Source organism: Tinamus guttatus, unplaced genomic scaffold (assembly GCF_059628265.1).
Source record: "Tinamus guttatus ecotype Peru unplaced genomic scaffold, ASM5962826v1 Tinamus_guttatus_pri_ptg000254l, whole genome shotgun sequence".
Classification (NCBI taxonomy): Eukaryota; Metazoa; Chordata; class Aves; order Tinamiformes; family Tinamidae; genus Tinamus; species Tinamus guttatus.
The window spans coordinates 1,580,360-1,592,410 of NW_028288788.1; the positions used below are offsets into that span (position 1 = coordinate 1,580,360).

Here is a 12,051-nt window from a genome sequence, read left to right on the forward strand (position 1 = left end):
GTTTGTTTCCTTTTTGTTCTTTTTAGTGGTTTGTTTGTGGGTGGTTTTGTTATTGTTTTTGTGTTTTCCTGGTAGGCTAAAGCTGTAAATTCTGTGTTTTGTTATGACTGCAGTCTGGAAGGGAAAAACATGCAGATAGCAAATGTTTATGTATTTGTAGCCTGCCTTATCTTTCCAGGGTACATCGTACTGCAGTCAAGGTTTTTACAAGTTCTTCTGTTGGATGAAATGTTGAGCTTTGTCCATTGCTGTCTCTTATTTGTCCACCCTGTCTTTTTTTTAGACACCTGGAAGAAGCAAACCAAACTTTAGAAGCTATGTTGAGGCCTAAAGTTACAACTCTACCAGGCCACATCCAGGCAGTTTATGTCCAGAACATGGTGAAGCTCTATGCGTCCATCCTGCAGCAGAAAGAGCAATCTGGGGAAAAGGAAGCAGCCCAAGAAATCACACAGCTGATGATTGAGCGTTTGCCTCAGTTTGTGCAGAGTGCAGATCTAGAAGTTCAGGAGAGGGTAAGAGAACAGAATTACCATGGTATTCATCATACAGGCACCAACAGAAATGATAGATTCTGCTATGTATTTTTCTATGAATGTGTACATGTGCTTTTGAAAGCAGTGCTGCCACTGGAACTTTGCCTTTTTTCTGTACTTTGTGTAAGTCAGGGAAATGGGCACCACAGAATTGAAGTGGGAAGAGCCATTTCATGTCAGAGCCTGGATCTAATTCCAGTTCAGTACCAGCTCTGCAGACTGCTTGCAAGAGCTTCACTCGGGAGGATTTAGTTTGTGATTATGCAAGCGTGAATGTCATTAAGCATTCATTTCTGTACTTTGAAAAGCATGAAGTATCGACAGACTTGAAGTCTGTCTTCCAAGGTGGCCATTCAGAATGATATAAATTGACTACAGTGATTTGGTGGTATGCTACTAAGTTAATTAAAAAGAGCTGCTTTTAAATATTGATGCCTGAAATGGATCCCCAGGGCAGTCATGTTCTGAAACAAGCTGCCCTTACATCCATCAGAAATAATCATTGGTTGGAAGGTGAGCAAGTTGAAGACCATTATCTGTAGCGTCTGCAAAAACAAAACATAATTCTTAAAACTTTACTGTAGCTTGCGGAATTCTCCATATAAGACTGGTAAATTAAGTTTATTTTGTTTTTATGTATGATGTAGATTAAAAATAGCAAATGGTTACTTTATAGTGAAGCAAGATAATCAGAATCTGCTGCTGAGTTTTTCATCCAGTGATTAAAAAAAAAAAAAAATGTGGACCATGAAGCATGGACTTGACCTCCTCAGCCCAGCCGCATTACACATTCCCTGATTAAAAACCTACATTTTTACTTTCAATATTCCTTTTATTTTAAGAAAATTTGTTTCTGAAAATAGTCTAGTGCATACCTAGATCTAAAAGAAACCTTTTGTAAGGCTAAGTAAATATTACTGTATGCTATGGGGAGCAGAGATGCCTGTGTTTGGAGTTGCATATTCAACAAAACACACTGGATGCAGCTAGAAGAGAGGATCTTGGATCTTTAATATTTGTTCCAAATAACCAGTTTATGGTGCTTCCGTTAACTTTGACTACTGCACTGAGGGAATTTTCTTTTGGTGTCTTCTCTTGCAATTGGGTTTTAGTTCAGTTGTTATTAACTTTGAAATTGCTTTTCCATTTGTTTTTAGGCTTCTTGCATCTTACAGCTAATAAAATACATTCAAAAGTTACAAGTAAAAGAAGTACCTGTAGCTGAGGAAGTAATAGCCCTGTTTGCTGGTGAGCTGAACCCTGTAGCCCCTAAAGCACAGAAAAAAGTCCCGGTTCCCGAGGGGTAAGTTTCATTCTCTCTCCCAAAGCCTTATTTAAACTTGTGAACTCTTAAACGAAGCGTACGGCTGGAAAACTCGAAGCCTCTGAGTAACGTTCCATGTTTGTGTTTACTGAAACTCTTTCCAGCTTGGACCTTGATGCCTGGATCAACGAACCTCCGTCAGACAGTGAGTCTGAGGACGAAAAGCCCAAAACGATTTTCCACGAGGAGGAGCAAAGGCATGCCAGACACAAGCAGCCAGAAATAGATGAAGAGGAGCTGGCCAGAGTGAGCAAGCTTTTAAAATGTTTTTTCTCTGCGTACTCGTTAATGGAGATTAAGAAGCCTCACTTGACTGTTTTGTTCAAATGGAAAACGCTAGCCCTTGCTAGTACTGAGCTGTTTAAACTGATGTATTAGTTGTGATATATATATATACACACACACACACACACACATATATATATATATAAAACAATATATGTATATAAATATATATTGTATATGTATATAAACATATATTGTTTTGAGTACTGTGGAGTTGATGTTTTGTAAAAATTAATGACTGCTTAGTGATTTTTTTATTATTATTTTTTTTATTATATTTGCTGATTGATGGGAGAGCTTGGGTTTACTTTGTGAGAGTTTACTGTTTCTTTCCTGCCAAATCTATGTCTTGCAATCCACTTTGAAGTGCAGGGTGCTAAGGGTGGATACATGCTGAGCTCTGCGGTTAATTTTTGTTACATACCTCCTCTGCTCAGCTACCTTTTATTCCATTGCCCCCTGCAAAAGAAGCAGCAGTTAAAATCTTGGTACCTTTGGTCATAGACCACAGCACACTGTTAATTACTGTGTGATGTGACTGTTGCCAGTAGTGATAGCACCTTTCCCGCTTCTGACTTAGTTCCTATTTTGATGGAGAAATTTATTTATTTATAAGAATCCTTACTACTTCCTCTCTGCTGCAAAAATGAGGATAGAAATGATTGAACTGCTATCCAAATCTGCTGTCTAGAAGTTACTATCTCTAGACTAGACTTGGGGCATCCTTTCTTTACCTTTTGAGGAGTATTCTGGTGGTTTTAGCAGCTCTATTTATGTTCCAGTGTGTCTCATAACTCCCAACCTCAACAGCTGTTTTTGATAATTTGTCTGTAGTCTTTGCAAGTAGTTTTGCAATGCTCCAAGCAGGGAGATCACACTTGCCCTCCAATGTCTTTTATCTGTCTTTGCTTATAAACCAACATTACTACAATTATCATTATATTTTCCTTTCAGCGTCGAGAAGCCCGGAAACAAGAACAGGCAAACAACCCGTTTTATATTAAAAGCTCCCCTTCCCCACAGAAGGTGAGTCACACTGCACATCTACTGCTGTGAGTGGTTACCTGCAGCTCTTAAGCCTTGTCTTTAAGAAACCCACAAAGGATCTTCTATCATAAGGTCATCCAGCTCCCTGTGCATCTTGAGTGGCCCTCCAGCTTAGAGTTAAGTGCTGCAGTGATGCTGGGTGCTTCTGCATGCCCCTGTCTGACAAATTCATGGTTTGCCCCGGCTCTGGGGGATGGAAGTTGCCAGACACATGGTATAGAGCAACAGAGAGAGAAAAAGTAACATTTCAAGCTCAGTACTGAATAGCCAATCCAAATCATGCCAGCTTAAACATGCAGTTTATTTTCTGGATCAAAAAGTCACTGCAGTTTTTCTTGCCACTTCCTTCTTTATTCTCTCTGCTCTTCAGGGAAGCAGCCTAACTTTATCTCCTTTATATTATAAGGAAAACCCCTTTTCCTTCCACCTGGGCTTCATGACTTATCTTTTGAAGTGGCAAGTTATTCCCAACAAAACAAAAAATGAGAAGTTTTCAGAGTTGTAACAAACCATTTTCATGGCAGAGCACTACAGCTAATAATTACACCTTGCTACCAGAGGGGATTTAGTACCAAACTGTTTGAAATGTGTTTGTTTATATAGATATGTATCTGGTGATACTCAAAGTAACAAATTTTCATTTGGCCAGCGATACCAAGACACTCCAGGTGTGGAGCATATACCTGTTGTCCAGATAGATCTTTCTGTCCCCTTAAAAGTTCCAGGTAAGTGCAGCTAATCTTTGCAGTGTGTTATAGAAATTCAGTTAAAACGCACAGGCAGGGAGCATGCTTCGTGTAGATTCTTAAACACGTCTCCTTAACTAACGTGTCTTTGAGAATACAGGTCAGCCTGAGCGAGAACCCGTGTTTTCACAGATGGACTTTGCAGGCTGAGTGTCCATCCTCCCCAAACAGTATTTAAAGAAACTCTCTGACTAAGCATGTTGCACAGCCAAGTCTGTAACACAAACACAAACTAATGACTGTCCTGGGTAGGAAACAGTCACATTTGGAATGTTTTAGTGGGCTGTCTTAGAGCCCGTGGTTATGTAAAGTAATGATTTTTAGCCCATCTTTGTAATCTGCTTAATGTGAATGAGAATCGGAGAGCAGGATAGAGCTTTGTCCTATTTTTGAAGAGAGATGGAGTCTAGTAATAAAGCTGCTGCAAGAAGATGTTAGAGCTTCCCCTGTGTGAGCTGATGTGGAATTGTAGAGAGGTGTTGACCCTCCTGATTCTGAAAAGCTTGAATCAAGGTTTGCTCCTATCATATTGTTGTGGTGATCAGTGTTCGTTTGGACTCGAGCCTGAAAGCAGTTTGGCTTCCTCTGCAGGAATGCCTATGTCTGACCAGTATGTGAAACTGGAAGAAGAGCGAAGGCATAAACAGAAGCTGGAGAAAGACAAGAAAAAGAAGAAGCAGAAAAAGGAGAAGAGAGGTAAACATCACCGCCATAACTCCTTGCACACCGAGAGCGAGGAGGATATTGCCCCAGCTCATCACGTTGATATCATCACAGAAGAGATGCCAGAGGTTAGTTGCCTGTTTGTGGTGCTTGGAGCTGCAGGGCTTCTCTTTGTGTTTTTCTGGAGAGATCCCTGCCCCCCCTTTCCCCCACCCTCTACTTTCCTGGCAAATTGTCAGCCGGTCTGGATTCTTGCTGTCCAAGGACTCTGATTTCTTGCAAAGTAGTTTAAGAAATGATTGATGGAAATAGTCTTCCTTTGTAGGAGGAGAAATGATTGTGTTTTTTGTGTGCAAAAAGATGAAGAATACTACTGAAGCTATTAAAAAACAATATGCATCTCTGCTCTAAAAGTATCTGTCCAAATAGCTGCTTTATTTGTTATGCTTTGCTGCCTCACTCTGACATTAGCTTGCTGTCTAGTCAGCAGCTTTGCAGCTGATTATAGTTAACTGCACATGCTAATGATGTAATCTGTATTTGTTCCTAAAACTTCCTTTAATCAAAACCAAACAGCAGCGATTCAAAATCTGCAGTTTGCAAAGAATGGTTTTCTGTTCTAAATTAATCTCGTAGCTGGATGCTGCGTTCAGCTGCGCTGTTCTTACAGCTCGTTTTGCCTCGATGCAAGCTGCTGTTCGTGCTTAGCAACCTAACGAGACAGGTTATGGAGTTTCAAGTTCAAGGATTCAAAATTCAACTTGCCTCTTGTTTACTTCTTCAGCGGGTGGTCTCTCTTTCTCTCCTGCAGAATGCATTGCCCAGTGATGAGGATGATAAAGATCCAAATGATCCATATAAGGCACTTGATATCGATCTGGATAAGTAAGTGACAGTTTATTGTATGAATTTGCTTTATTATTAACCAGGATGTGTGAGGGCTGGTCAGGTGGAAAAGAGACAACGGTGAGAAGATTCTCTCTATGTCTTGGATGTAACCTTAGCTGGTCATCCAGTTTGCATTCCCATTATGTACTCCTGGTTCCTACAGCAGCATAGAGGCTAAACCCTAAGCTGCTAAAATGATGAGAGCTCTCGGGGAGAGGGGTGTGAGGGGTGGGAATTGCACAAATGACTAGAAAATGAGAAGCAGAAACTGCAGAGTTGGGGCCAGATTTAAGGTGAGCTTTTGGGTGTGTTAATATCCTTTTTTTAATTATTCTTGTAAGACTTTAAAGACTATATGTCTACAGCCAGCATTTACACGTCTTCTCTCTCTCTCTGGTGCTTAAACAACTTCAAAGCTTGTTTCACTGTCTGCAATTCTAACAGAAATCTGCACAAGTTTGGCACCACAGTTCCTTTAAAATATATATATATATATATATATATATGTAGTGTCTTTAAGAGCAGCTTTGGAAGGTGCCTCTCCTCCCACCCCAAATTGGTCATGTTCCTCTCTGAGTCTGCAGCAGGCAATACGTAAAAGGAAATGAATTTGTACCAGCAGCGTTAGTGTTTGCATGGGAAGCCTAAACAGCATCAGAAACACTAAGCAGTCTCTAGACGTGCTCCAGGAAGCGTCTTTGTATCGTTTCCATCCATTCTCCTCCCGTTTCACACAAGTCACTGTGCTCTCCTGTCACGTTTTCTCATATCTCTGTCCTTTCTCTCTCTTTCTGTGCTTGCACTGCTATGTCTGTCACGCTCGCATGCAGTCTGGTTTCAGGGAAGCCTTCCAGGTAAGAACGCAGCACTAAGTGCTTGGCCTTCTTTGTAAGCTTGGTTGGTTTCAGTGGGCAGCCTAAATACTAGGAGGGTCATGATGCTATTGAAATCACTGACCCCCATGTTTGTGTGACGGCTACGTTGTTGACTTTTTCTTGCTGTTCCTGTGAAATAGTTTTGTGCAATAGTTTTGAAATGAGATCTGCTTACTGTTCAAACAGGGGTGAGCTTGCTGGCTTCTGCAGGGTTGGCTTCAAAGTAAAAATGCATCAAGTCTGATGCTGTTTACAATATAAGCAAAAAATTGAGGCGAATAAGACCAATAGAACTGGTCTTTCTGAACTGGTGTTTGCTGCTCAGATGTGAAAATGTTAACAATAAGTTTGAGGCAGTCAGTGGGCTTTTTCCTCACTGATTTCTGGATGGTATTTGGCAAGAATTGGGAAGAGAAGAAATGACAGAAATTGCTAAGGAATGGATTTTGGGCATGTGGTAAATCTAAGCTACCAGACATGCTTTTGGAAACAATTATTTGAAATACAGCTTCTTTACGTAATGGTTGAACACAGATTGAGAACTTCTGAAATGAAATGATTCATTGCTTCACGTCTTTTTCCAATCAGTTACCTATTCTCTGATAACAGAAACCCTGCCTTTCCAGGGCTGTTTGATTCACAGCTTGGATTATCACACTATTGCAAATGCCCTCCTCCTACTTGTTTGCTCCTCCTTTGAGAGAGGCTGCTGGGCATGCAGCATATTGCTGTTCAGCCTGCAAGTGCCATTACTGTTCTGAGGTGTTTGGGTATTAGCAAGAGCTTTACCTCTGACACCTGCAAAACGTCTCCATCAATTTCTAATCCATGAGGGCAGTGCTACAGTTGCGTAAATAAACCTTTATTGGGGTACACAAGTAGGCAGTGATTGAAATTTGGGGCCCGGCAGTTTCTAAACAAAGCACGCTGTGTCCTGCAAGTTCAACACGCCAACTAAACTGTGGCAGAGACTGTCCTGCTGCATCACGGGGCTAATGGCAGCTCTGTTTTTAAGACCCTTAGCAGACAGTGAGAAGCTGCCAGTGCAGAGACACAGAAATGCTGAGAACCTGAAGTCACCGGACTCAGAAGCAACTCTTGCAGAGAAGAAGAGCAAGAAACCCAAAAAGAAGGAAAAGAAACACAAAGAAAAAGAGAGAGAGAAGGGAAAGAAAAAAGAGAAAGAGAAAAAAGTAGTGGAGGAAGAAGAAGAAAAAAAGGTAATTTTCAAAGACATTTGAAAATTGTTCAAACACACCGTATTTAAAAAAAAAAAAAAAAAGGCAGTTACAGACTGTATATATTGCTGAGTGGTTTGTTTCAGCTGTCAAATGTGATTGTTCCTAAACAAACAGCTGAATGCTTTTGATTTTATTTTCCTTAAGTCACTACTACCCTAACTGTGTATTTCAAGACATCTGTGACTAAAGATAATACTTAGCCTTATCAGCAGACTTCAGCTTATGGCAGCCTATGCTGATGATTGTCTAGATCTAATCTCAAAGTTGAGCTCATTTTGTCAGTTTTTAAAATAAGGAACTCTCTATTTATTGAAATATATGGAACTCATCTTCATTCTCTGTCCTGCTCCCATATATTTCATATTTTTTTTCAGTTAAAACTTGGCAGCAATTGACAGTTACTCTGAAGACTCAACTAACCTCTTCTGTAAACCAGGCTACAGAAATGCAAGTTTTCTTTTCTCTTGGGTTTCAGGGGGAAGACTTGGATTTCTGGCTTTCTACTGCTCCACCACCTGCCTCCACCTCCCAACCACAGGTAGACAACTTACCAGGACACAAGAAGCTTTTTCTGGTCTTAGTCTTAGCTGCAATACATGCACCTTGTCACAATGTGGGAGAAAATGGAAACACAGATTTCATCTCCTCAACTTACTGCCATGAAATGGTGGAATTTTATTTCCCTGGTTGATGGATGCTAACTGGAGGTTTCAGGCTTACTCCACTATGCAGATCAGTGGATAGAAACACAGAGGCAGCTACTGGCCATGATGAAATTTGAATTAATATCAACTAAGGCTTTGTTTTCTAGCTTGATCTAGGCACTTTAGACCAAGAGAAAAATCCCATGAGTTTCGATGGGAGATGTTTGACAAAGAGACAGGGAATATAAAGATTTTGATCCTTTCAAGGAGATCTGTGTCTTGTCCAGTCTGTCATGTTTGCCAAGTTTCAGAGATCTCTAATGAAAGGCTTTGTATCATGTTAGTCTAATCTAATTCTTGAAAGAACAGGAGGGTTTTTATGGAGAGGGATGGCAGGGGAGTATCATTATTGAGAATTTTTTTGGCTGGAATTCAGCGTTTTAACTGTGTTTGGTAAATCTATAACCCTTCCGATCATCTGTGCAGAGCGAGGCTGAAGCAAGTGCTGCTGTTGTGGCAGAACCTGAAGGAGTGAAAAAAGAAGAAAGGGCAGAACGAGAGGAAGAGGAGGAAGAAGAGGATGAAGGAAAGGTAAGTGGCATAAGTTAACACCTTTTGCCGTGTTTTCCTTATTTATAAGCACACGGGGGCTCCCAGCTGCCCTCTCCCCTGTGCAGTGACCATCTGCAAGTAGGCAGCAGTGGGCTCGTGCCGCCCTTTGGGGAGCTCTCAGCACTTCAACAGGAGGGTTCTTGTTCCTCGAGCTGAGGATCAGCTGGTGGGGCCAAGGCGGTGCCTCGAGTCCCGGGAGGAGATTTGGCCTCCTGCCTGCTGGCCCGGCTGCCGCGGGGTTTAGGAATGACGTGTGCCTGGGGAGCAGGGTGCAGGGGGCTGCTGGCGCTCCACACGGGATGGGTATTGGAGTGGAAGGAGTGAGGCCTCTGTTTCAGCCTTCTGCAGTAGCAGGGAACTGTGCTCAGGCTTCCAGGAAATTACTTGCTGTGTATGGAGAGACAAAGGGCTGAAGTGTTGCAGAGGGCTCATGATATGATGTCTGGCAAGATAGGGGCTTCTTCTAAGGGCTTGTTATAGTTTCTCTCTCTCTCTCTCTTTTTTTTTTTTTTTTCTTTTTTTTTGGGGGGGTGGGGGTAGAAGTCCTCCAAGCATAAGAAGAAAAAGCACAAGAAAGAGAAAGAAGAGAAATCCAAGGATAAAAAGAAATCCAAGAAGAAGCATCATCGCAGTGAGGAGGAGACAGCAGAGTCAGTTCAGAATGGAACGCTAGATGATGAGCCACTACCAGTGAGTAGCTCTGCACTGGCAACTCCTGCCCCTTCCCCAGGGCTAGAGCTAAACAGTGTTTGGAGGGAAGGAAGATGCCACTTCAGAGAACTTAGTTCTGTTTTTCTGTTTTACTGTGACTGTAACTTCTTTTTCGTTTCTTGTCTTTGTTTTTTTTGTTTGTTTGTTTGTTTTTCAGCCTATGTCCAGTTACCGACTTCTTGCTGAAAATCCCTACATTAAAATGGTGAGCTTTCTGGTGTTCAAATAATGTCCTCTTTTTGTGTTCCCTCAGAAAAGAAAGAAATACCCTACATAATACCCAGAATAATGTAGCAACTTTTGTAGACAGCATGTAGCTGAAGAGCTATTGAAATGCCAGCAGCTAGAACACTAAGGAGGTTCAGTCCCCATTCCTATGGTTGTCTCCCTTAACCAATCTTTTGAGCTGGTATTTCCCCCTACTCAGCAGTGCTGTAGAGCTCATCACAAGTGAGCTTTTAATCATCCTCTAACTGTGTCAAAATACCTACTTTCAGACTTGCCTTATTCTAGTGCTGTGCCGCTTGGGGTTTCTCGAGCATCCTTCTGATTTTCCTTTCTTCTCCCCTTCGTTTGCAGACCTATGATATTCAGGGAAACCTGCAAAATGACAGTCAAGTTACTGTCTCTGTTATCCTTGAGAACAAAAGCACTAGCTTCCTGAAGAGCATGGAACTAAATGTCCTGGACTCTCTCAACACTAAAATGCTCCGACCAGAAGGATCATCAGTACATGATGGGATTCCTGTGCCCTTCCAGCTACCCCCTGGTATGACAGCCTTTGTGCATGGGTCTTGGAATATGTTTAGTTCTGCACTGCCCTCCTGTGGAAGGAGTTGTCTGGGCCTCTTACTCTTTTCCAGAAAGACACATCCTGTTCACACAGTTCATTGAAGATAAATCTTTTGACAGTATGGCTATAGACACGGGTGGTTCTGTACAGCAAGAGCTAAGACTAATGTAGAACTGAGTCCAAGTGTCAAGTTCTTTTACTGGATAGCATGTTGGAACATGCCAGTGTCACCAACTACAGGAATCCCAAAATATGAGAACAACTTTGCCATGAGATTTAAAATGAAACAAAAATGTAGACAGCTTGCTTTCATTCTGGTTCTTGGAATATTAAGTCTGTTTTGGATTTATTCTCAAGCTTCTGGCCACTGTCTTAGTGACAGAGGTCTTCTGCAAGGAAAGCTTGCAGTAAGTACCTGTCACTCACTTTACACCCTGAGATGGAGGGTAAAGACAGGGCCTAGCACAGCTGGGTTGCTGCTCTACCTTAAATTTCACTTTCGTTGTAGATTAGAATAGTGAAAACTCACAACTTTCCTGGGACTTAGTGATTTTTTAGAGTGCTTTTTTGACCTCCCAAGGAAAACAATGAGGAGTTTGTTTTTTGTTTTTCATTCTATATAAAGCAGTTCTGGACATGGGCCTGTGCATTAAAAGAAAACCATTAGAAACAATTATTTCTGTTAACTATCTAGAAAGTCACATATCTTTCAGTTATGCAAGTCGTGCAAACATTGTCACTGCTAGACATTGCCCAGGTACTCGCTCAATGGTCTGCACTAAAAGCCAGGATTGTTGCTTTTCAGAAACTCAAGAATTAAGTGCTGTAACACTTTTAAATCACAAGAATTGTGCAGATAACTGCATTTCCAGCTCCTTGGAAAACTTGTTTAGTTGGTTGAAAATCGTCAATACAAGGAGCTAAGCTATTCTAGTCGCTGCTTAGACGTGGAAACCATTCTCTGACCTGACTTTCTCCCTCTCTTTTCTTCCTGCCAGGAATCTCTAATGAAGCCCAGTTTGTGTTTACGCTTCAGAGTATTGTTGTGGCTCAGAAGTTAAAAGGAACACTGTCCTTTATAGTGAAAGTAAGTGAGCTTTAAGCTCTGTGCGTAAGGGAGCTTGTCGTGAGTGGAAGGCACTGCTTTAGAGCTTCTCCTAGGCATCATCTCATCTCTGCTGCACCAGCCCATTCTGTGCTGTGAGAAGTATTTTTCACATGGCATCTCATGGAAAGAGTGTCCTGAGTTACTACATGAGCATGTCCTAAACTGTCATTCCTGGCAGTGTATGAGCAATGCAGCCTGAAATGTTTGCCACATGGTCAGCTAGAAAATCCCTGCGGTGACGTGTCTGCCAGGGAGGAGGAGGGCACAGGAGCTGCAACCAGCAGCCTCAGTAACCCACAGAGCAGTTGGATGCTGCTCCCTGGAATGGGGCTGGAAAAAAACAGTAATAAGAATTCAGATAAAACTAATAGGGATGGAAAATAAGTAAGAGTGGGGTTAGCTGGTTGCACTGTTTTAAAGTATCAAACTAGTTTCAAGATTGTATGGGTTTATTTTGATAAAACTAATAAAGAAACTACATGAATAGCCCAAAAGAAGAGAATGGAGGCTTCAGAGTCCAAACTTAGCTGTTGAAGAGTTTCTTAAAAATAGTGACCTAGTGGCTAGTTTTACTGCTT

General features: G+C 41.6%; 1 protein-coding gene across 1 annotated transcript in view; it reads left to right on the plus strand.

Moving 5' to 3' along the window:
* The window catches only part of AP3D1 (adaptor related protein complex 3 subunit delta 1), a 37,741-nt gene that overhangs the window by 22,987 nt on the left and 2,703 nt on the right, over nucleotides 1-12,051 (plus strand). The window contains exons 15-28 of the mRNA XM_088526795.1: nucleotides 284-515; nucleotides 1,694-1,839; nucleotides 1,965-2,106; nucleotides 3,100-3,171; nucleotides 3,842-3,917; nucleotides 4,530-4,729; nucleotides 5,413-5,486; nucleotides 7,380-7,584; nucleotides 8,081-8,143; nucleotides 8,736-8,840; nucleotides 9,402-9,551; nucleotides 9,730-9,777; nucleotides 10,152-10,341; nucleotides 11,364-11,452. Of these exons, the coding sequence (XP_088382921.1) occupies nucleotides 284-515; nucleotides 1,694-1,839; nucleotides 1,965-2,106; nucleotides 3,100-3,171; nucleotides 3,842-3,917; nucleotides 4,530-4,729; nucleotides 5,413-5,486; nucleotides 7,380-7,584; nucleotides 8,081-8,143; nucleotides 8,736-8,840; nucleotides 9,402-9,551; nucleotides 9,730-9,777; nucleotides 10,152-10,341; nucleotides 11,364-11,452 (1,792 nt within the window). The remainder of the gene's footprint in view (nucleotides 1-283; nucleotides 516-1,693; nucleotides 1,840-1,964; nucleotides 2,107-3,099; nucleotides 3,172-3,841; nucleotides 3,918-4,529; nucleotides 4,730-5,412; nucleotides 5,487-7,379; nucleotides 7,585-8,080; nucleotides 8,144-8,735; nucleotides 8,841-9,401; nucleotides 9,552-9,729; nucleotides 9,778-10,151; nucleotides 10,342-11,363; nucleotides 11,453-12,051) is intronic.